The 25,811-nt window shown below is 32.9% G+C and overlaps 1 protein-coding gene across 1 annotated transcript in view; it reads right to left on the bottom strand.

The window, feature by feature from the left end:
- LOC140055049 (nuclear receptor subfamily 0 group B member 1-like) overlaps positions 1 to 23,057 on the bottom strand; it is a 58,763-nt gene extending 35,706 nt beyond the window's left edge. The window contains exons 1-2 of the mRNA XM_072100220.1: positions 22,904 to 23,057; positions 3,769 to 4,380 (exon numbers count right to left, since the gene is read on the bottom strand). Coding sequence (XP_071956321.1) covers positions 3,769 to 4,360 — 592 coding nt within the window. The 5' untranslated portion in view covers positions 4,361 to 4,380; positions 22,904 to 23,057. The remainder of the gene's footprint in view (positions 1 to 3,768; positions 4,381 to 22,903) is intronic.
- Positions 23,058 to 25,811: the final 2,754 nt, after the last annotated feature.

The raw sequence follows: 25,811 nt of genomic DNA, 5'->3' as shown, positions 1-25,811 counted from the left end.
AAGACCACAAAATTATACATTGTATTACTAATAAGCATTCTTTGCAAATATAAAATTATTTTGTAATTCAAAGTATAATTGTGAAGCGCCAAATTGCACTTTGTTATAATGAGAGGTTCTATATTGTATAGAGTTAACTGTACTATCAAAATAAATTATAATCAGTATTATGTAAATGAAGTTGAACTAGATTGTATTTATCAAGGTCATACCCTTCAGATCCTCGGCAATAACAAAGTATACTTTAAAGTTATTAAACTAATAATCAATAAATGAATTGTACTAAAACCTCAATTTAATAACGCGATATTATTAATGAATAAACAATTTATGTATCTTCTGATAGCACAATTAATTTGGGGCTTTTCTGTAAAACTATGAATAATAATAATATATCTATTCCCATTCTTATCGTATAAACATTCTAAATTTATATTGTAAAAATCTTATTGCATTATGTTTCTTATTTTCTATACAATTTTTATAAAATAATCTGGAGCAGGTTGCTGTGGGGAGAGAAAGAGACACACGCACATACAAATGTTTAGTCGGCTACAATGTACTGTAGCTACAACATACAATGTGGTCAAACTAGCTACTAAAAAACATACAGGCAGTCAAAAATCTAAAAAAAATGACATTATGTCCTTGAAACGTGCCCAATAATGTTTAATTTCATCCTAATTATAGCAATGCATGTAGTGATAAATGTTTGTTGTAAGAATTCCGAGTAAAAACATCTATAGGTGACTGGAAAAACATCCACATGTCTCTGCCTTTAATCAAGAGGCTATGAGCATAGCAATCCTTTCAAGATTCAATCTACACTACAATAGTATCAATTTGTTTTTGAGCTACACCATTCACCATACTAGATCGAGTGTGACGTCAATATGTTCACAATTCCTCATGGCCCACTATAAACGGTTTAACCAGAAAGCAAACAATACATAATATATTTTTAGTAAAGGTATTACATTTCATCGTAGTGATGCATATCATTTTCCCAAAACTTTTTTTGTATTAATTTGTTTTATTGAGATTAATATTTCAAATAATATCTAAAAATCAATAGTAACATTAAACTAATTTTGCCCTGTATTTCATAGACAGTTCAATGCCACATTCACAATGTCAAAGTGCAGTACAGGAAATACGCATTGAGATCTCACTCATCAAATACAATTCAAATTTAATTGATATGTCTGATTCATGTACATTCCCTAATTCAATGCCTAGACAAAATATGCCACAATCCAGAGAATAATAAAGTATATTCAATATTTAGATATTAGTATTTTATTTTCATGTTTTCATTCATATTTTCAGTTTTCATACTGGGCAATTTTGAATGTTACCATATCTATCTGTTACCAAGTATATTACACATCCTATATTTCCTTTCCAACAAGCATTTGATTTATAAACAATTTTGTTTGTTTCCTGTCTTCTACAAGAGTCTTATATGCGATTATAATAAATTAATTATTGTTATTATTATTCTTATTACCAACAAAGATTCACTGATTATATTATGACACAATAAGGTATAATTGTTGGTGTCCTTCATAAATTAATACTACTAGTACCTATGTTTAATGGGTAGTTAATGATTCATATCCAAGCCCACAGTAATCTGGTCTAGACAACAGATTACATAAATCTTTAGAACACTATAATTAATTAAAGAAATATTCCTCAATTGGTTTGTATTACTGATAGCTATAATAGTTTGTTATATTTTTATTTGTGAAATACAAATAGTGTTCTATATTTATCAAAAAAATGGTGTACATCAAGTGCTGAATTCTGCTGTAGCACAAACGTATCATGAAGTGTTTATATTTTATTGGACTTTTAACAGACCAAGAAGCCTTGACGGTGTTATATTATAGTACTGTAGGTTGACTGTATAATTCATATAAAACGTTATCTTTGACAAATGATGCTTAACCGTTTCAAAGAAATTGGTTTAAAAAAACCTGTTTCGTAGGAAAACACTTTTCTAACATAGACTTAACACTTTAGGAGAATTAGAAGGTGTCCCACCGCAAAAATGGTGCAAGTATCGTTCTTGTTATTTGGAGGAAATAGAGTAAAATTGGTTTGCCATTGCAGCTTATAGATATATGTAACTATACAACATTTCAAATTCATAAAAGTACAGCTTTAATTATAAAATATATGGTTAACGATTGATTAATTAATAAACGAATAAATGTCTATATGGTAATGATGATTTGTAAATTTTTAAATGATGTGTATTTTAAATATTATTATGAAACATTTTCCAGACAGTTTTTCAATGCCCAGCTGTCGGGGTCTGACTAAACGTAGCCACCATGCATGACCGCACATCAAATGCTTTCCATCTAATTTACAAGTGGCAATGACCTTGAGATGGAAAATACAGGCCAGGTCATTGCAAAACATCTAACAATATTCATTGCGATCTGATGAAGCATTCAACGTTATCATTGTTCGGCAAGCGCGGTACGGTAAAATAACAAAGCGGTACATCTCATTAATTAGATACAGTGCATGTGACCCCGTATACCCGGAAGGGAGATTTTAAAACTAAGGGAATCTATAGTATAATTAAAAATCTAATATATTAGGACATTAGTATTCTACGAATTGTACTATCCTATAAGAAAAAAAAAGAATAGCTATCTATATTGAATATGAAATTCAAACCTCGGAGATAAGTATTGAAATACGTATAACAATATTTGTACCAGGAAATTACAGTGTACAGTAGATGAGTTTGCAAGATGTAATCTTGTTTGTAACATTTATCAGCTATCTCTGATAAAGTGTGAGATAAAAGAGATTAGCCTGATAATAAGCAGTAAAAATAAATATCTCCTATACTGTACATGATAAAATCAAAGGGTATGTTGAGGTGGTCTAGTAGCCTAAATGTCTTCTACCCAGGCTATGTTACCTTCTTTGACCACCTAGCTTATTTTTCTCAAGCTTTGACGTTGCCACTCTACTTTTCAGTTATATTCCTCTTGCCATCCATCCAAATATCTTTTTACCTCACATATCGTTTAAAAAAAATCACATATATGTATACATTTATGGAGTATGTGTACTGTACTTAAAAAAAAAAAAAAAAACATACATACACAATTCATGTATTATCTTTTAAACTGATAACACATTGCTGTCTGACGCCATAATAATCGATATACATGGCAAGAGCTATGGGAATCATTGTGAGAATATAAAGTTGCTTTCAAATAACATTATTACTTTGTTCAGAAAGATGATGATCTCAATCTTTTGTTGGTCTCCAGAAATTGATCGTGTTGACGACGCACTAAAATTTTATGTAGAGTCAAACCTTCTTCTGGAGATCATGTTATAAATTATTAAACCGCAGTTACTCTATTATCTTTACTGTAATAATGTACCATTTTTATTCAATGTAGAAGTTTATGAGGCAATCACAATATTATGATTTACCCAGAAAAAAAGCTTCAAAGTAAATAAAATGTTATTACTGCAGTAGAATAAGAAATTCATGTCTACTGTATGCAATTTGAAAATTAGACTTTTAAGAAAACCGAAAATTGTAGACCAACTTAAAGAAGTATTTCTGAATAGTTGCCCGTTTTGCTATCTTTTTCTTTATGCAATTCTCATTATGATCTCAAACATGGAAAGAAGTTAGATTATAACAAAAGGTATCTCATAAACCATTGAGCAGTTGCTCCATGCTCTGACACTAAACATTTAAAAGATAATTATATAACATACCTGGATTAAACAAAATTGCTGACTGTAGAAATGCATATTCTTTATCGTCAAGTTCCATCGTTTCGCATCGGGTGAAAAAACTGTCCATCAATTGAATGTCCGATTTTGTTGGAATGCCTTGAAGTGCTGCTAGACACTTCATCACAATACTCTCGTTGGACATTTCACAGCACGAGTCTGTGGTGTTTGCACAATCGCAGCATAATATATACTCAATAATTTCAAATCGGAATCGATATTTGGTCATGCTTATTAACAAGAGTTCCGCCCAGCAGTGCTTCAAAAGAAGCGCACGATCTTTTGAACTTAAACAGCTGCATGATGGTAAGGCTTTAACGAAATCTACAGTTTTTAAAAGAAGTTGAGCTGCTTGCTGGCATACTAATTCTGGGTACCGTAGTGCCACAACAACGGGAGGTTGTAACCGTGATGTACGTTTAAGTATGGAGTCTACGAGCTGTGTTGTTGGGTACGCAACTGACGTCTCTTTACTAGTATGGTCTTCTGCTGGTGGTGTTGATAACAATGAAAAGAGGATACTATTTTCCTTTGGTTGTTCCGGACACGCACACTTCGGAGGTGATGATGGCATTGCAATAAAGCCTGAATACTCTGAAAGACAAATGAAAATTGTTGAGTGACTTGTTCAACCTGGTTTAACTAGCAAACTGTATCTCAATGAAAATATTCAACAGTCTGTCAAAACTTATAACATACAACTTGCTCGAAATGAGCGTGTCAGAAAAAATAATGCCGGTACTATGTCTCATTAGGATATCGTTCTATATTTCAGTAGGAGACAGGTAAGGCTGACTAATGGGTGTTAATAAACCATTTCTTTATTATACAACATTTGATCAAGGTGTTACTTCCGTTGTCTAATCAGAAGGAAATCCTTTCCTAGATCTACGGATTTTCCTTATAAGCAGAGACTTGAGTCACTATATGTTTCTAAGATATAAATACCGGTAACAGAAAATTAAGAATAGTTTATGTTCAGCCAAAATAATAAAGTTTATACTATCCTGTCAAGATTTAAAATAATGAGTCGATAAAGGTGTTAATTTAAGATTTGGTAATGACTTTATTTAAGAGCTAATCTTTGTAATCAAATGAATTACCGGTGATAAAATGTTTGACAACTTTTCTCGAAGGTGGTCGAAGTTGCAATTGATACAATATTTGAATGCCTACCAAACAGATAATTTTCTAATTTTTCTATCAATTGGTCATAGTTTAAATTATGATATTAATTAATTATTATTATTGTTTACTTGTAATATGGCTGTATATTTTATTACTTTAGGTTTTCAGATCCTCTCTTGTACAAGATAGTAACTTATTTTATTGCACTACACTATATTCTGTTTACAATTTCATTAATTTATCTAAATAAAAAATATGTTCTTTTTTTAAATAGTCAAGACCATTGTGTCAACTGGGAATTTTCGAAAAAGATTCAAAACGTAAAAATCTACGTTTCTGAAAACCATTATTTTCGGCAAAAATCTTATATTTTGTCATAATCAGGTATTCTGGCTACCAAGAAAGAAATGTTTAAAACATTTTTTTGAATAATTCTTTAGAAATTTAATCTGAAGTGAAAAGTTGGTTGAACCAACTTTTACTTTAAAACAACACGACTGTCTGTAATGTTTAGCATTCACGCTTTGTAAAAAGTGTGCTAACGTTTACACAAACAACTTGCTTGGAAAAGGTGTTAATATTCACTATCAATAACACACCAGAATGTATAGATTCATAATGGAAATCAATAGAAATATTTGCTAGCTAGAGGTGAGTGACCGCGGTACTGTGCATTAGTTAACACAGAATTATACAGTAGTTAAGAATAAATTGTAACCGGAGACCGTTTAAATGGAAATAAAACGCACTTGTTATGCCAAAATGTGCTTTAAATGCTTCTTCAGAGATGCGCTTGAAGTAGTAAGTCTCGTGGTCCGACCTCCGCACGATAATAAAGCGTGAAATACGTTAAAGTACAAGTTATCTCATCTGAATTCTCTTGAGAATCGATAATTATCTAATTGTATTTTACATTGTCATGAAAGAATAACCTCATCATCTCTTATTATACAGAAAAACATAATAATTATTGAATGGTCTACATATATTTGCTGTTATAATTATACAGATTTTTTTAAACAAAATTGAAAAGCTTGTCTCAATTTCTAAACAAGTTAGTCTCTCGATAAATACACAACAAAACTGCATTGTAGTTTTGGTTGTTTTTCACACTTTTTATTTTATTTATTTTTTGTAATTTTCTGGAAATTTTTGGAATGGCAGAATGCAACACAATATTTAAGCCTAATGTAGATATATATTTTTATACAACTACCATTGAGGAGAAGGTGGGTTGGTTTGAGATTATTGGGATTATAGAATTCAGTGGCGGATCTAGCGGGGGGCGTGTGGGGCGTACGCCCCCCCTATTTTTTAAAGATTTTTTTTTTTTTTTAAATTAAATAGATTTTAAAAACACCTATCGTTTCGACGGTCATTTTCATAGTGAAAATAGTACGTCGGAGCACATCGTCAGCTTGATCGCATTTCACCAAGCATGTACGTTGACATCCTTTGTGTACTATCAATCTCTAGCTTTACCAACGATCATTCACAGTTAAGTGTAAAACTAAAAGGAGCAAGTTGATCAAAACCACGTGGTGAGCTTGGTCGCGTTTTACTAAGCAGGTCGGCATCCTTTGTGATCGTCACTCCCGTTGTAGAGTAGCGGTACGTACCTCCGACGATCAATAGAGTTTATGAAGTCACATGGTCAGTGCTACACTACGCGCCCATTTATTAAATACAATAAAAACAAAGGCTAGGACTGTAGTGCCTATGAAAATTATCCCGTTAGGCCTATATTTTATTAAAACATATTACTATTAAAATATTAACAATGCTGCATGCAGCATTTCATGACCGGGCCTTGTAGTGTTTTATTTGCTTTTCCGTCGATGAGTCTCATAAACAAATCGCGATGACAAAAGGGGTGTTTTGTTTTTTTCAAATCACTAAATATAATGTAATGATGATCGAGCCGGACCGCTAATTGTTAAACGATCGTTTAAACCAGGTCGTTGAATATGCCGTGATTTTAATTGTCAAAAACATGATCGTCAGTCGATGGCTCGGAGTTTCGATAAATCTCGCGTCGCATGTGTTGCGTGGTGAAAACACTCTCAGCAAGTTTGCTTCATTAATATGCATGAGACTCTGTGATGACCCGCTTTAACGTGACGTCATTTTACTTTAGCTGCATGCGCATGGATGATGGATGGATGGACGTCACCGCGATCGACCCGGCGCGCGTGTAAGAAAATAATACCGGCCTAGGCTAGGACAAGTTTATGCTTATATAAAAGCTGAAAAACATCGTCGCGTTGTAAAAATTTAGATGTAAAGTACAGGCAAGTTGTTAGCTTGCTTTGGTACCCTAGGTAAGTATCAGCTGCATGTTCCACATGTCGTAATTTGCGAGCTTTAGAGTGTTTGGTAAATGACATTATGAATTGTTTGTAAATCGTTTTAAACGACTTACAATGCGCTAGAACGCCAAAATTTCCAGGGGCCTTCGGCCCCTGGACCCCGACCGGGGGCCCTTGGCGGCCCCCTGGCCCCCAGCCAGTGTTTGCTCGCTTCGCTCGCAAACCTACGCCCCCCCCTATTTCAAAATCCTGGATCCGCCTCTGGAATTTAAATAGCCAAGCAATATTTATCGTGAGCCTGTAAACCTTAATTCTACCACAAGGAAACAAGACACACAATTTATATTTAGTCCTTGAAAGGTATTGTTACTATATAGGTACATAGTTCCTGATTACAACATGAAATTAATATGCAGTATATAGCTACCAGTTTGTCATGACATGAATATTATAAATAAATTAACTTAGTGGCTGTGCCCAAGGTTAGAGTAAATACATAAAATGTATTGACTAAATTTTACATTAAAATCACATTAATTTCATTTTTCTGTTTTGCACATGAAGAAGCCGACTCAAATGGCTGTTCACATACTTCCAAGGTCTTTCGCACAATGCAATGAAAACGAATAATTTGAGAGATTTCTATATAGGACTTGTAAAAAAAAAACAAGGTTGAATAAATAAACGCTAATGTTGATGAGTTTATGAAGAAATCATGTGATTAAAGTGTACCATAATGAAGTTCAGTCTGAAGTCAGGGCCACTGTAAAGAGAAAATCATCTAATTATCTATAGCTATAACCAATTCATCATCAATGTCGATAGGTAATTTAATATTAAAATATAAGCACATATAATTATAATTCGAACGATGATGATGATAATAGTGATTTTGCTGAGTAAAGATTCCTTCAAGCATGCATTGCTAAGGAAAGACCACACCTAACATTGCTGGGAGCTAGCCACACCCACCATTGCTAGTAAATTACAGTAGGTCATACCCACTTGGAAAGAGGGTGGGAAGAGGAAAAAAGCTGCAACATCCATTGCTAGGACATACATGTACATTTTTATAAGATAGGTTATCAAAGTAACTAACATCCAATCCCATCATACCATCTTATGTTTCCATCTCCTAAAAACGGAAACAAAAATCTTTATCGAGCAAAAAAAAAGATGCTTAGCATCCACTGGATACAATGCAGTAATTGTCATTAAGGAATTACTATATCTCTTTTCTTGGATCTGGATTCTTGGATTCTAATGAATGCCATTCCAGGTGTTGACATCGTTCAGTCGATTTCAGCAATCACATACTGTAGAAGTAAAACTGTTTTTTCAGCAAGTAGTAAAATGGACATTATAATTCTATTTTCAATATAAAAATAGACCTATATCTGATTTCAATAGTAAAAATAGTTCAGTTTGCAGTCAGGGACATAGATGAGAGTATTACAGTCACGTTCGCAGTGTCATTCTCCTATCTAGTTACATATGCTGGTATTATTTGTTAAGTACTGTAACTGATGGTGAATTGGGCCCAACTGTGATACTTGTTACGCATTACTGGTAGAATATGGCCATGACTTTGTAGGGAATTCTAGTTTTACTGAACCTAATACTTTAATAGCTACTGTGTGGACATGAAAATACAATAAGGTATCTTCACATGGATCGTTAATACCTGTATGTTATATTATTAACTGAGAAGTTATTAATACAGGTAGAAAATGGCCATGACCAAAATTGGCTTATTAAACAGAACTGAAAATAAAACCCACAGCTAGTGCTGTAGTTACTATTATATAACAACATAAACTGGGTGTCTACATACAGTATGTATCATTCCTAGAAATGCTATAAATAAAATATGGATGGATCAACGTTCTTCATCAATGTGGCTTACAGCTTGTGTCAGAATCATACTAAAATAAGTCACTTTTGCCGCCTACATGACCTATCATGTTCGACCTGATTCATGTATGTTCCTAGGTAGCAATTTACAGCAGTATTTCATGCCATGTCTTAAAGCGTGGAGATAAATGGACCATAGCTAGCTGTAAGCTCAGCTTGGCCTTAGCATATATTCACACTCTATAGGAATATTTTCAGGTGCATTTATAGTATCAAAGCGATTATGTGAAATGGTGGAACTTTGTAATTGTAGATGAAAATGGCAATGTAGGTCGAGTTGAAAACTGTTGCGTTATCATCATACACTGTGAACGAATAATCTTTTAAAGTGATTTCCAACAATTTTGCATAACTTTTTAAGATCCCTATAATCCTCTCCTAATATTGCATCCTGATGGATCCAATGATTACAACGACCATCTCAAACTCCCCAGCAAGGGTCTTTGAAGGCTATAGCCACCTTTACCTACTAATTATAGTATCAATATTAATGGAATTAAGCTTTGTCTACACTATCATTAACTAGTTTGACAAAAAAGTGTGATGTGCCTAAATATGGTAGTAATGACCAAATATGGTAGTGACAACATCACCATTTCCATATAGATGTATATAGGACCATTGTCCCATCAGAAAGACGAGGCAACAAGAGTTAAGATAGGGTTATTCAACCAATCCTAACATCTTCTTATCCTATAGTGGACACTTGCTTCCTGTTTTCCATGAACAATTTTCTGGATCCTCCTTTGGCAACTGCCAATTGGGTTGTGAGGATAAATCTTTAAACTTAGTTAAATGGAAGACTGGTACTGTTATTCACTATATATTTCAAAAGCGTAACTAGTTATTGCAGTAGTCAAGTTCAGTAATGTTGCTAATAATCTCTTTAATAACAAAGTGGCCTAATGCTACCAGCAATAGTTGATTGACTGATGAGATACTGAGCTTAGATTAATCTGGACAGAGCAGACAGTATTTGCTATGATAACAAAAGATTACCTCAGCCATTACAATAATCATAATCCTCACAATTAAGTTTTATTTAAGGTAAATTAAGTTTAATGAAACTTTAAATACATTAAAGATATGTGAAAATTATAGAAAATATAGTACATTTTTTTATAATTTTAAATTAAATTATTGAATTATTGTACACTCATTTAATTTTATTTTATTTAGTTATTTTTATACAAACATGTAAAGTAAATTAAATGTTTTTATACCTAAACCATGATTAAGCAAAAGGCTAATTTTTAAACATTAGTATTTTTGTAAGGTGATCCATGACAGAACGTTTTTTTTGGTTATCCGCAACGAAGTTGCAGGATAACCTCTTGTGATTGTACGAAATCATCATCATCATCAACTTTTTATTCTTCTTCTTTCTTTCTGTATGATTTTTGTGTAACGCTTTTCTCTAAAACTCGCAAACATAACATTTCGGTAACTATGTTAACATTTTGACATTTATGTAACGTCGTCAAGCGAAGCTTTTCATGATGTTTACAATTGCGCAACGTGACGTACGCGCGATTTAACGATTTTCTCGTATCTAACATATGTCGAAAACCAAATAACATTTTAAAGTGAAACTTTGCAAAAGTTTAATTTATATCACGCGCTAACTTTCTGTTGAAAAAAAATTGCGTGTTTTACACAAAGTTACGCGCGCACGCGTATTTAAAATTTCAAAATGCGCAAAATTAATTAATAATCAACTTTCTACGCGTTTTATGTCGTTTTAAGCATGTCAAAAATTCCCACGCGTGCGCACATTTTTACGTGTGCGGTGCGCACGTAGCATTGAAAACGTATTTTTTTCGCGTGATTTATGTTTTTCCAGCCTTTTCTAGCAATTTTACCAAATTTTAAACAATTTCGACTTAAAGATACGTCATACGAGCACGTCGAATTGGACAATTTGCGCGCGTTTTTTATGAAAAGGTTAAAAAATTCGTTTAAAATATGCCTTTTTTTAAACAGTCGTAATTTCTAAACTAGACGGTCAACTTTTTGTGGATGACATATTCTGGAAGTAGATGAGTTGTAGATATCGGATCAGCTATTAATATGGCTAACCGGACATTGTGACGTCATCGTATGGCCACGCGAATAAAAAATTTAGGATTTTTGTATCTTTCGTCATAACTCATCACATTGAATAGAGCGCATCTCCACCTATTCGTTTTCCATTTTCACCCTGATTTTGATATTGTCTAGGTCAATCAACTATCTTTCGCATGAGTTAAAAATATTTTAATTTTTTTGACGTCATCATGCCTAAAAATTTAAATCACGTGTGGCATCAATTTCATCTTTACAGTAAATTTTAATCTGTTATAGCTCGTAAGAATAAAATGTGATAATCACGATTAAAACTTTTTCTGGAAGCTATTGGATTGTAGATACGAAATTATGAAAAAATGTTGCCAATCGGATGTTGTGACGTCATCATATGGCCAGTTAAATGAAAAAGGTCGTATTTTCATCTTTTGCGTCATAATTCATTACATTTAAAAGAGCGCGCATCAATATTTCACGTATTCAAATTTCTTCTACACGCTAATACGTTGTTGCTGAGATAATTTCCTTTCGGAATTGCTACCTTCGCGTTTTATTTTAAAACCGTCAACATGTTAAAAATTGCAATAAATAGCAGGTCCCGTAATTTCACCTATTCTACACTGTATGTCACTGTATGTGATATGGATACAGAATATACTGTGTATACTATATATGAATTTAAATAATAAAATTCAGCAATAACAACATATCATATTCTTCAGTTCAGATCATAATGCCAACGTGAACACTTCCTTTTGTCCTCAACCTATCCCCTTAATGTTAATGTTGCACCACTTGCGCGGCGGATAACCAAACTCGTCAAAGTGACGAGTTACATGTCTAGTCTACAATTTAGGTTTGTGTATATACTAATATTAACTCATAAATAAATGTCAATTTCTAATTTTTAATAATTTATCTCATGTTTATAACGTATTCATTCAACTCCACCCAAACCCCTGAGTATGGTTGTATTTGCTATCAAAGACTGGACAACTTTTCAGATTTTCAATCCCTTTGCCATGCTATAGCCGAGTATGTACGTATTTCTTAAAGAAAAAAACCTTTACTCTCGCATTAATATACATTTATGTGATCACATAAATCGAAATCTGTTTTTTCCTTCGCAATAAAAACATGCACTTTGATACCATTTTGTTGTTTAATGTACTATTAATACTTTCATTAATTAAGCAGCCTGAATGTGTAAATCATTATATAAGACTTGTGCAAGAGTCACAATGTGTACTACCGAAGAAAAAACAATATCATCAGGCTATCTTCTTTCATCTAATCATTAAAATAAACAAAACGAAGCATTTTCCTATTGTCTCTAATGTCAGTTGTAATATCAAGGTGCTTGAAAATGATTCCATTGTTATTTTAAGCAACATTTCCAAAGTATCAGGATCTAATTGACCCAAATTCAAACAGTTTAACCTCTTCAAACTCTCACCAATCATACTTGATAATTTCAGCGTCAATACTGAAACCCCCTTAAGCGTATTACCATTCTGATTCCCCTTCCTTGATGAACCGCTCCAAGCATTAACATACATTGACACACTAATATTTAACCTCATTCGTGGCCTATTTACCTATCATTATCAACTTCATCTCCTTATCTTCGTACTGCCATCTGATGTTCTGACCGAGCAAAAATTAACTCACTTAAACTACAGTATCTATGTACTTAATATTTAATACATTCAATTTGTAGTTAAAGCTCTATGAATTAATAAGAGATAAATAGAATAATTTAAATTAATCCCAGTCATTGTTATGAAACATATGGTAATTGTTCAGATTAAACTTGCTTTTGATCTTCTATCAAGTGTGAAACGGATTAACATACAATGTGGCAGTGGGCGGATTTGGAATAATTTATTTGCAGGGCTGTCCGTAAGGATGGCTAAATGAGAATCATCAGCAATGTTAATATGTATGATGGCAAGGAGTATACATTACTGAAAGCCCCTTTATTTCAAAGAAAAAGGAACGAGCTGGCTCATCCCAACAACACTCCCCCAACACCCTCTAAATCCACCTACCCAGTATGCACTCAAAACAGATCAACAAAACTTGTTGACTACTAGACTACTTGATTGGGAAATTCTAAGGACCTTTGGTTATTCTATAATTAGTACAGAATACAAAGGAAATTTGTGTACACAAGAATATATTGTGTGCAAACGGACCAGTCATTTCAATTCATCACAGCTTTTGAAAGCCTGTATGGCACAAATATTTTTTAGGAATATAATGTGGTTTTTGCCTATGTAGAGTGCTTCAAGATTAAACCTTTATCTCATAATGAAACTTTTTAATCATTATTATATCACTGTTAATCAACTTAAAGTTAAAAGTAATGCTCAAACTGATGAACCTTTAAAGTGTAGCCATGGAGGAACCTAAGTGCCATATTCATTTTTACTAAGCCTCGGCATTCTGTGGTAGGGTGACCAGTTCCTTTCCACGCTGGCTTATCCTGCCTAGTATTTTCAACCAGGTACCCATTTACAGCTGAGCAGACTGGGAGTTGTTGGGAATTGAACTCGGGTCTCTCTGTATGAAAGTAAAGTGTCCTTACCACTCGGCTAAACAACTCCATGGTGTACAGTAGTTAAAGTGTTGCAATAATGGACAACAGTTTAATACAGCTGAGTGGGATGTGAACTTATCAGAGATAGGTCTTTCTCTATGAAAGTCTTAACAACTCAGCTAAATTTCTAATTCCATATTAAAGGAAATTTATATAAATTAATAATAATAATAACAATAAATATAACTGCATTTTCTCTGTTTAAGTTGAGGGGAACATGCTTGGCCTATCAAATCACTTCTGTTGATGAATAGCGAAGGTGTTGCGACATCGTGGAGAATTCATGAATTTTAATGCTTTATCTGTCTTTTTTTTGCAGTATAATTTATCTCTTAATTTGGTTGATCACGATAAGTTTGAATCGTACATAGTTACCCTGGGGCTATGAGGCTAATAATATTGCGACAAGGTTTCATGAAAATATTACAGCATGACAATTGCAATACGTTAACTACTAAAGTTTTCTTCTTTTTTTCTAATGTAAAACCATAATTTTCTAGACATAAGATATTATGTATTATATAATAATATTGACGGGGCAAAACTTGCAAACTTACTATTTAATCAGTGATTTGTAATAATAAAACATAGGCCCTACTAACAATATTGAAACATCCTTTGCTCTACTCTTGGTGAACTATTATATATGCAATTAATAATTAACAATCGTATACTAAAAAGACAATTTATCACATCAGATCAATTAAAAAGTAATTGCCGATCAAGCAGGGCATACATACAGTACTAATTAAACAAAGATTGAAACACACAACCGGTACACTTAACCTCACACCGCAGGTTACATAGCACGCATGGCCTATTTACCATGACTGATGTAACTGTGGTGTTTGCTGTAGGTTGTGGTTCACGATTGAGTGTATTGACAAAGCTGTTAATATTAGAAAACTAGATGAGAAAATGAAATTGTATAGTTAACCTACAATGGGTCGTGTTTGTAATAGCTAATCAGGTATAAATAGTGACATCATCATCATTATTATCAAGTTTTTAGTTCTTCTTTGTACTATGGTGAAAAGCACAGTATAACATATAATAATGTGTGATATTAAGGGGATTTTGACATTATAATATCAATCAATCAATCAATTATATAACAATATTCAAATACAAATAAAGTAAAGAAATAGCCATTTTTATCTCCTTATGTATGCATTGTAATATAGGTTCATGGTATTTATTGAACAACCAAAAAGCTAACCAATAGATCATCATAAGCAAATAATCAAATGTATCCATAATATTTTGGATATTAAAGTTGGAAAAGGATAATAAACTCTTTTCCAGCATTGAGCGATGCGACAAATTGATACATTTCAACCAAACAAACTTATTACCTCTTATCTTGATATTTTGCAGACTAACTTCCTAAAGTACATCATTGTATGGTCTTGGACAAAATATGCAGTCCATAAAATTCTGGATATTAAAGTTGAAAGAGGATAATTAAACTTTGTTGCCGGAGATAAACAAATTGAGAAATTTAAACTGAAGATCACCTATCACACAATAAAAGGACACAAACCATCTCCGAATGCACTTTGACCAGCAAAACGGCCAGCCGGGTGAGAAGTTCAAGAACAAACACACCGTGAACTGATGCAAGTTATCTCAGCAAGCAGCTTGCTATTGCAATTTGGCCTAGCTTACTCACACAAGCCACTCTATATGAACTATAGTAGTAAGGTTTTTTCCTATCAGTCGGTCAGGCTTTAATTGGACTCTCAACTTGGTTATCAATCTGCTAGGTTTGTCATCTTTGGTAAATTACCAGCGTTTCCAATGTATACAAAGAGCTTTAAAATAAGAGGACATGCTGATTAATTTACTAAAAGCCTATTAATTCTTATCATACAGCGTTACAATTTTGCAATACAAGGCGCAAAAAAAAAAGTTTTTGTATTGAAGTTACCATTTACACACACAGTTTCGATGGAAAAACAATTCTTCCAATTGTTGTTGTTATGAAAAAAATTTAAAAAATACTTTTATAGTAAAAACATTTCTTGCGAAGCTCGAAAATTTGATAAAGGCTGAGTGTGAAATTAAAAAAAAATGTTTCTATGTTCCTAAAGTTTCATCTATGCATACAGTACCAGGCCAACAACAGTCGAGTATCAACAAGAAATAAAAAAAAAAACATGACATTCAGTTAAAAATCTGTGTCTAATCCAACAGATTATATAATAATCACATTCAAGGGCGAGGAATGAAAGATATAGATTAATAAATGAAAAACCTCCAGACATTTGTGATGATTATACTGTAGAAGGGGGTTACCCATCACAATACCATCCTATGACACTTATGAATAATGCATTGTGATTGGCTGCAAAAATTAAGATCTTGTGGGTATTACTGGGGAGATTCCATAATGAATTCTATTCTCTCAACAAACAGTAAAAAAGATTGAACAATGTACATACATGTATATAAGTTTGGAGTACAACACGAAGAAATATAAAAAGTTGAACGACCTAAGAATCTTCTGATGAATCCTAAACTTTTGCAAATGTCATTTGAGACAACACTAACTGACCAGGAAAAATTGTTGTGCTCCATGTTGCCTCTCTCGGACAACCAGAAGAGATTGACTCGGTCAACCAGCCTGCTGGCAAAATGGCTTATCTCAAGGTACATGACTGAAAGGCATTTGTAGATTTCAATTACAAATTCAACTTAAACTTAGAAACAAATTAGATGCGATTTTTGTAGGTTAAAGGGAAGGAAGCTTCGTCAATTAACCTTAAAGCATATACAATTAAAATCTGCATCAGTGATGTGTACAGACGTACAGTAGATGGAGTGGACAGCTTAAAGTTTGCTTACGGCAAAATCTACAATCTACTTTTTCACTTTCTATCAATAATAGATCAACAACGAATTCTGGTTTAAAATTTAATTATAGTTCAAAATGTATAGCAAAGAGGAAAGAGTGAGTGACTATTTGAATGTGGGGCAACATAGAACATATTATGGTTACTTAAAAGACAAATGAATGTTTTTTTAGCTGAAAATGACACTCTATACTATTCCAGTGTTAAAGCAAGGAGGTGTAGCATGCTTGGGTCTAAAGTGTAGGGTTTTCTTTGGGTGACAGAACAGCACTTACCTAGAGTTTATAAATTAAAAACTGTTTTCTTAAGGGAATTTAGTGTGGAAATGTGGTTATTATAGTAAGTGGATATAGGTAAACTCTTTTAAATTGATTTGGCCCTAATCCTATTCATTGTTAATACAAGATTTTCTGAACAGAACTCTTTCATAAACTTGTTAGGCCAAAAATCCCAAATTTTTATAAAAACATAATTCAGAATAGAATACGAAAATTCTGGAAAACAAGAAATATTACTCCACACCAAAGTTGTTTGGAACTCCGTGTAAGTTTACTGAAATAATACTTGCAGTATTAGTCTCGGAATTGGAACTGTAAAGTAACAATAAGAATCTTGGACACACAATGTAGAACATTAATGACATTATAACATGAACAAAGACCTATAAAAATGCAATTATGGTTTAGAATCAATACTTGAAAAAATATATTTACTAATTTAATATTATTGTTTCTTCCTGATATGAAAAAAATGAAATAAAATATATACGGATATATTGTAAGCGCTATTAGACCTTGGGTAGACAATACATCACATATAGCATTAAACAGTTTTAACATCTCGTTAAGGGTTGATAAACTCTAACACAAAGAATATCCAAGATATTCTTTCCAAGTACAGTACTTGGGATGTGTTTAATAACTTGTTGAAAATTCATATTTGAATTGTATTTCCTTATATGCGACCATGGCCTTTTCAGAAACTAAGACAAAGTTTGTGTCCTCTGTACCCACTAGGTTTATTAAAGGGTAGGGTTAAACCAGTAGTGTACCAAGGGACAAACAATTCATTGAAATGCTATAATAATAACCTACTTTAACCATTGCTTTCTACCAAATTTGGACTAAAAATGTTTACAATGGATGAATGGAAAAGTTTTATCTTTATATAGTATTTTTCTGGAATTAGGAATTTCTATGAATGAAGTAAAATAAAAGTCACAGCCCAACAAAGTGGGCAAACTTTCAGTTACCAGACTGGTCTATATGTGGGTGTAGGTCATATGTGCCTCATTCTAATGTTTTTCAAAAGTACCATACCACACACCTTTTGTTACGTTACCAATTCTCCAACCTTTTAATTATTTTAGATACTGTAAATTTATCCTACCATTGTTCAAAATTCAATTATCTTTTTATTTTAAATTAACCCATATATCAGCAATTTTGTAATAGGTTAGCAACCTTGGAAAACCAATAATCCTTTTGTATAGAATCCAAAATTATTGATCTAAAAAATGTAACCTACAATATGGTTGTACACTAGATCTGTAATGAACTAAATAATTAAAATATTCTACCATTATTTGGTCTTGTCCCAATTTCATACTAAAAATGGAACACATCAATAGAGATGGCAATTAAAATTATTCAAATTGGCAGTTAGCATTAATAACCTTTTTCTCTAAAAGTACAGTGCATCTCCAATAAATGTGTACTAGTTTTACTACTAGCATCTGAGTATACAGGAAGAATGTGGGAGGTAACAAGGATACAAGTTATTCAGGGGAGGGGAGAAGAGGGATAGAATTGAGTGAAAAAGTTGGGAGGGAGAATATGGAAATATACTGTACATTGAAAGATTATAATAGTCTGACTAACTGTGTTTAGTATAGTAAGTGTTAATGGGTAGTGATGGTTTTATCTAATTTGTACCTATAAATTTCAAAATACCATGACATTGCAATATGCAATTGCTATAAATTTCATTTTTTTTAAACACTGTATGTTGACATCTTCAAACAGGTCAATTGTGACTTTCCATTTTTTAAAGCACAATGATTCTAAAAATAATATTTAGAACTAGACAAACAAACTTATTTACACTTTTACTTCCAAGTAATTTATCTAGCCTGTTTGAACCGGACAACATGATAACCTATCTATCTATAGATACGGTGATGACGTACTGTAATGGGGTGTACGTGAGTTTCTGTGGAAATAAGGCATACGTGTGAGTTTCTACGGAAATATTCATAAAAATCCCGATTGTTAAGAACTTCCACAGGCATGAACATTTGTATTTATTGGTTGATGGGAAAAATTTATTAATGAATAAAATTTGCACCTTATAGGACCAAAAGCTGCAATACAAGCAAAACAAATCAAACAAAACATTATAATAAAATTCCACAGACGCTCTTAGTAGACAAGAACTAAAAAGGCCGTTAATAAAGTTGTACAGCAAATACCTAGTAAAGTCCTACTTTTGGAAAGTAGCCTAGTAAAGTTTCGCCTCCACCGCAACGCAATGGCGTAGGCGCAAAGCAAGTGAGTTGACCAATCACAGGCGACAGTTTGGAAGTCCATTGCGCTGTGACTAGTGAGTCAAATTACTTAATTAAGTTGTATGGCATTTATGCATTTTTCATATTTAAACCTTTAAATAAATACCATTTATTTTTTACTTACTAAAAACATTTAACAGCAAGAAGCTCATAAGGATGGATATTAAACATTATGGGATTGGGAATGGAGTACAACCCTGGTACGTCAGGATTGAGCTTTAGTTAGGCTGGGTGGAATACTGAACTTTAAATATGTGAAACGAGTGCTCACTAACCCCTACCCAGAAGTACAATTACATCCTTTGTCAATTGATTAATTCCAATAATCTGTGATCTAATAAAGTGTGAATCTCTCTATTATTCTTTTTAAGTGACTGAATCTATATAAATCAACCTATATTGTTCAAGGTGTTAATCCATTTATTCATAAAGATCTCTACCTATTCTTTCGTGGCAGACCGTCTTGCACTAATATATGGTTTTTTCTATTTTAGTGTCTATTGCAGACTGCATTGTACCTTTTGACTGCCACAAGAACATAGAAGAAATAATGTCATTGATCAGACTATATGCTCAATGTACGATTAAATATACAACAGCTTATTTATAAAATATTATTTTTATATCCAATTTATATTATCCAGTTCAATTCAATAAAATGCATGAAACAAAATTGTGTCAAATATAATTAATAAATTATATTAAAAGGTGTGTATAACTAATATAAAGATGAATCATGCTCAAAAAAACAAAATCATTGGGAATGGAGTTGTCCAAAAACAGACCTCGTAGAGGATTTGAACCCCGCAACAACCACCAAGGATATATGTGAAGGATTGAACAAATATTATATAAATCTGGAAAGATAAAAACGATTTACTATTTCAAACTAAGTGATAAAGGCATCTCAGTCCATTTCAGTCGTCCTTCTACCAATTTATATTCATAAGATATCGGTTTCTTTGAGTGTCATGAAGACAAAGGAATCATACATGTGTACAGTTACTCTTCAACCTTTGAACTTAAGTTATTAATTTATTTTCAAAATTGTATGTAAAGTAGATATTGAGTACAAAGTACAGATACTTATGAAAGAAAATGGTTGGAAACGACAGTAAATAGCAATATTAGACGCCACAAATGATACCCAGACACTTATGAAAGAAAATGGTTGGAAACGACAGTCTTCAGTAGAATACCAAAGGACACCCCCTCCCCCTTGATAAGTGCACTGAGAGAAGATCTGTACTCATTTTGAATATAGTGTACTGAGTTCTTTATCATGAACCTGCATTGTATGTACACAGGACCAACGGCTTTATGCCCCATCCGAAGGATGAGGCAACAAGAGTAACCTATCTTGCCTCATGATACAAACCATATGGCACTGACTCAGATAGATCTTGAACCCATACCTCACTAGTACTGTACTAGTTCTACATCCTATTACCATTACACCATATTACCAATTTCAATGCAACAGTGAGTGTGCTACCTACGCTAAACTCTTTCAAGACCCAGTTGAAGTCTTTCCTTTTCAAACAAGTTTTTCATTAATTTAAATTATTGGTACTTCTCGTCTATTTTAATTTATGTTCAGCGCATTGAGAGCTTGCTTATATGCGCTATATAAGAATGAACTATTTTCATCATTGCTCTCTCTCAACTTACACTTACAGTACATCAACAGTAAACAATTTACAACACAAAATATTTATTTTCCATCTTCTGTAGCGTAGGTTAAATTCCATAATACTAAATATCTTATTTTTGTAATAAATATGTTGGGCTATTGTTCAAAAGTGTTTACTTAATATTTTTGCATTGTTACACTTGGAATGTTAAAATACAATAGTTCTTATTGGATTATCAAGCAGATGTTGGCCAACCACCTGCGTTTTTTTTAATCAAGATATTTCTTAAGCTCTGCCTACACTATCAAACTAGTTTGACAACTATAAGTGTGATGTGCCAAAATATGGTAATGATATTCCCAAATATGGTAGTCACATATTTAGTCACATAAGGTTTGATAGTGTTGACAAGGCTTCAGAAAGGATATACTAAATACACAGACAGTGGGATGATACACATTTTTAATCAAGATATTTCTTAAGCTCTGTCTGCACTATCAAACTAGTTTAAAAAAATGTGATGTACCCAAATATAGTAGTGATATGACATCATAATGTCCATATATGGGCACATCACATTTTGTTTTGTCACATAAGGTTAGAAAGGATGTACTGTATTAAATACACAGTGGTATGACATACATTTTAGTGCAAGGAACATCCTCTTGGATGCTAACACTACCCGAAATGAGAGGACCAATGCTGTCAAATTAATACACTATTTAAAAATCTGTTTATACATGTTCTTGGATAAAATAGAAGGTTCTAAAAGTTGACTCATTATTTTCAATCAATCAGTCAATTAAAACAAACGACATTCATCCATCTGTGCTCAATGTATCCTGGTACAGAGGATCTTCTGCAACATTAATGTTAATGTTTCATTTAATCCAAGGCTATCAAACAAATTCAATTGTAACCTCTTTATATCATATCTTTACCATTGTTTATTTTGTTTAAATATAATACAGTATAAATAATAAACTTAAATAAATAAACTTGTATGTCTACATAAATGCATGTCAATGAACTGACATTGTCATCTTTTTTTTTATCATAGAAGAAATGATGCCTGCACAATTTAGGAAGCAATATAACAAAGGCTTATTTTTTTAAATGTTGTGTTATTTCTTTGTCTAAAAAAAAAAAGAAATAAAAATATATTGCTGTATTTTCATTGATATTAATACTATTAATACAGGTTATGTTTTCTATTGTGGTATTATTCATTACAGTACTGTATACAGTGTAGGAGGTGCTGATATATATTACAATATACTGGATATGTGGTGCTGTATGCATTACATTAAAAAATACTAAAACAGAGTATAAACCATCATACAATTTAATATTACTGGGTTTATGTTTGATCTACCTGCTCATCTAATAGCAATCTTTGTTTACAATGAACTTACTCCAATATATTTAATTTACCTTTATAATCATTGACTTATTAATTGTAAATAAACTAGACCTACTTTAAGTTGGGTTCATTAACCTGCCCTCGTTTTTACATGAAGAAGCAATAAAATATATATGGCCATATTGATTAAGAAACATAATTTTAATAAAACTGTACAAAATATGTATATATTATGTATAAATATCGAGCATTGAATTATAAAGAACGCGAGGAACAAACGGTGCCGCGCCAACCATGTATTAGGGGATTTCCCATTTAAATTTGAAAAGCATGATGGATGGTGCACACACCAGGCAAAGTGTGTCTATTTTTTATTCATCTAACCTGAGTTACGAATTAATTTAAGTAATCAAAAGAAAACCTAAAACGAAATGTATTTTAAATAGATAACCTTTAAGATTCTGATATATATAATAACACCAAGGATATTGCACAAAATATCCAACCGCAAATACTACCACCAGCGAAACACACCGCATCAGACGATAGACTCGACTGAGCAAGTGCCAATCGATCGAGGCAGCATGGTAAACATACCGGCCTGGGTTATTTTATAGAAACGATATCTTCGCAATTGCTAACAGCTGAAAACGTTTTTGTATTAAAATTCTGAAATACTTACGTGTTATTTTCCAAATTGTTAAATAAACAAGCTTTATATCCACCGAGCAAATGTGTTTGAGGCCAGAGAAGATACTTTCCTATGAACGCTCTCGACTAGACTGCCTATATATCGTTCGTAAACATGCGCTCAACGTCGAACAATCAAGCTCGCTCACTTGTGTGGTGAAAGTTCGTTCCCCTTGACCTAATTAAACGTCTCTTGTGATTGGCGCAAAAGTAAAAGTCAACATAAAAAACTACTCTGATTGGTCAGCTGACGTAGCCATTGGAAACAAAGGCCCCGAAATAGCATATCTGCTAACTGACTAAAACAACGTTTGAGTGAAACAAAATGTACAAAAATTGTGTATACAGTACTATTAAATCAAATACCGGATTGATAACGGTTTGAATTGCGTTAGTTTACAAGGCAGTTTGATGAAGTGAAGATAATGTTACGTATTATTATATTCAATGACTGTATTTCTGTGTCTATTTGCTTTTACTTGATGACATATCAGAGAGTATTAATAACAGTATAAATTTCGCGTTTATTAAAGGAGGCGAGAACACTTAATTTTGGTATCTCTCCCAAGCAGGTTGTTTAAAACCGAAACTATAACTCAAATTTTGATGTCTCATCCTACGTCACCAGCATGCGGCTAAGTTGAAGGACGGCCAAAATCAATCTAAACAGGCTCATATGCTGATTGTTCCGAATCGATATTTTCATACGTGTAGTCTACCATAGGCCTAGTAGAAGGCCTATATCAAATAAACACAATATAATAAATAGGGCATCAGTAAAGGAAGTGTTTGGACAATCCTGTCAGTATTCCTGTTATAAATCAATTTTAATTCATGTTGAGAAAAAATTTACGCCTACGAAATCAATTTATAAACAATCAAGCAGTAGCCTATTCTGAATGGGGGTGTCAGTGGGACGATTTTTAACTCTTGAAAACTGTCTTTATCATTTCATATTAGCTTCTCTCCGTTTATACTAACATGTTCACACAGTTAGAGTAATTTATATTTTTATACAAAGAAAAGTTTAAAATATAGAAAACTTCCAAGAAATGTCGGTATTCCTTGAGTCTCTTATGCACACAATATTAATATAATGCCGTCCTTCTTTTCGGTTGTTAATTATAGGCAATTTATATTAGCTTTTCCGAAAAAAAAAAATAATATGGAAAAAAGTATGGAAACGAAATCTTCATTAGGGCTTATGTAATACAATATTGGAACTAGAACGAACGCTTCGTGTATTGGTCTGCATGGATGGAAAACGGGTTTCTGCCGATTACGATGAACACGATTTCCATTCTGGTGTTCGTGGTTTGACAATCTCATTTGATAATCCCTATTGATAATCTTTTTTGCAGCTCAAACTAATCTACATTGAATTGGGTGTCGGTGAATTCTGATAGGGAAAGCAGTCCAAATCATTAATAACTACTATAACATTGACTATAATATTGAATTTGTTTATCTCATACGAACGACGCACAGGGATCTTTTAGTGCATATGATGTGTAGGCGTACTGGACACCGTTGAGGACGGGTCCCAGAGAGAGGACGGCGTCGACATTCATGATTGACGACTTCAAAGTTATTTCATAATCTGCATTTAATGATTGAAAATAGGGATCAATAGTTTTGTCTTACACAGGAGATATGAAAAGATGGGTCTTCTAATTGTCTTTGAGGAGGAGATAAACAGGGATTAATGTTTTGGTCTTATTGAGCAATCGTGTCTTAAGAAGATCAAAAAGTGGAAGTCAATCGTTTGGTCTTATATTATAACATAATTGGGATTAATCGTTTAGTCTTGACGAGAGGAGTTAGAAAAAAAAATTGGGGTCAATTGTGTTTACGGACAATCTGGGAATACCGGGTGCTGTATATAGAGCTGGAGTCCCGTTAGGCATTTGAAATCAGCATTGCTGCCTCTTATGGCAGCCCCTGCATCTAGTATCTGCCTTTCCTCTGGTGAAGGCGGGCACTGGACGAGAGAAGCCCTTGATCAATGTTAGGACCAATTAAGGTGCTTTAAACAGTTCTGGCTTTGTTTGTATCAAAACCTGTTAGTGGCGGTAATTATCACTGTTGGTTTCAATTGAATAAAATAAAAATAAAAATAAAAAAACATTTAGGAGATCAAAGCATGATCATGTTACATACGCATTACATCTTTGTTACTTCATCTGCTTCAATATTTCCCAAACATCACCATATTTGGATATCTAATGACATAATTATTAACTAATATATATTTGAACGAAAACTAAGTTGGCGTCTTACACAAATTAAAATTGTCTGTGTGGAATACCCCGAAGAAAAACAAAATAGAACAAAAAACAGTTATTTTTACTTTTTGAAAGGCTTTTTTCGTCGCCAAAATTAATTTTAACCAAAAACATAAGTGTTCAAATGTCCTGGAGGACGACCATGTCGTCTCCAGACGAAATAGAGATGTTTGGTCTTTGTGCCCGGGTTGTTAAGTAGGTCACACCACACACAATGCACCGAATTTGTAAAAACATCGGAAATCTACGATATTTACGGTATCTTTGAAAAAAAGGTAGGCCTATAAGCGTAGGCCTATATACCAAATTTAGGCACTGACGTAGATGGACAGACTTGTTGGTCACGCGAGTTTCAAACATTTGTTGTTCTGCGAACATTGATGATGACGATGATGTCATGATGATGATTATTGTGATTAGGCCTGCCTTGACAATGACAAATTGCAAGATGAATTTGTATAATAAAATTATTTTAAGATTTAAAACATGGAACTCTTTGGTGGTAAGCCACCAATTTGGAATGAAGCACCTCGTCCTTTGTGGCGTGAACCCACCATTTTATTAGCCTATTTTCAATTATATCATGATCAATACCGGTACAATACAACAAATTAT

Source organism: Antedon mediterranea, chromosome 7, assembly GCF_964355755.1.
Source record: "Antedon mediterranea chromosome 7, ecAntMedi1.1, whole genome shotgun sequence".
In the NCBI taxonomy this organism is placed as follows: Eukaryota; Metazoa; Echinodermata; class Crinoidea; order Comatulida; family Antedonidae; genus Antedon; species Antedon mediterranea.
The sequence above is the reverse complement of the archived record's forward strand: the minus strand, read 5'-3'. Positions and strand labels throughout refer to the sequence as shown.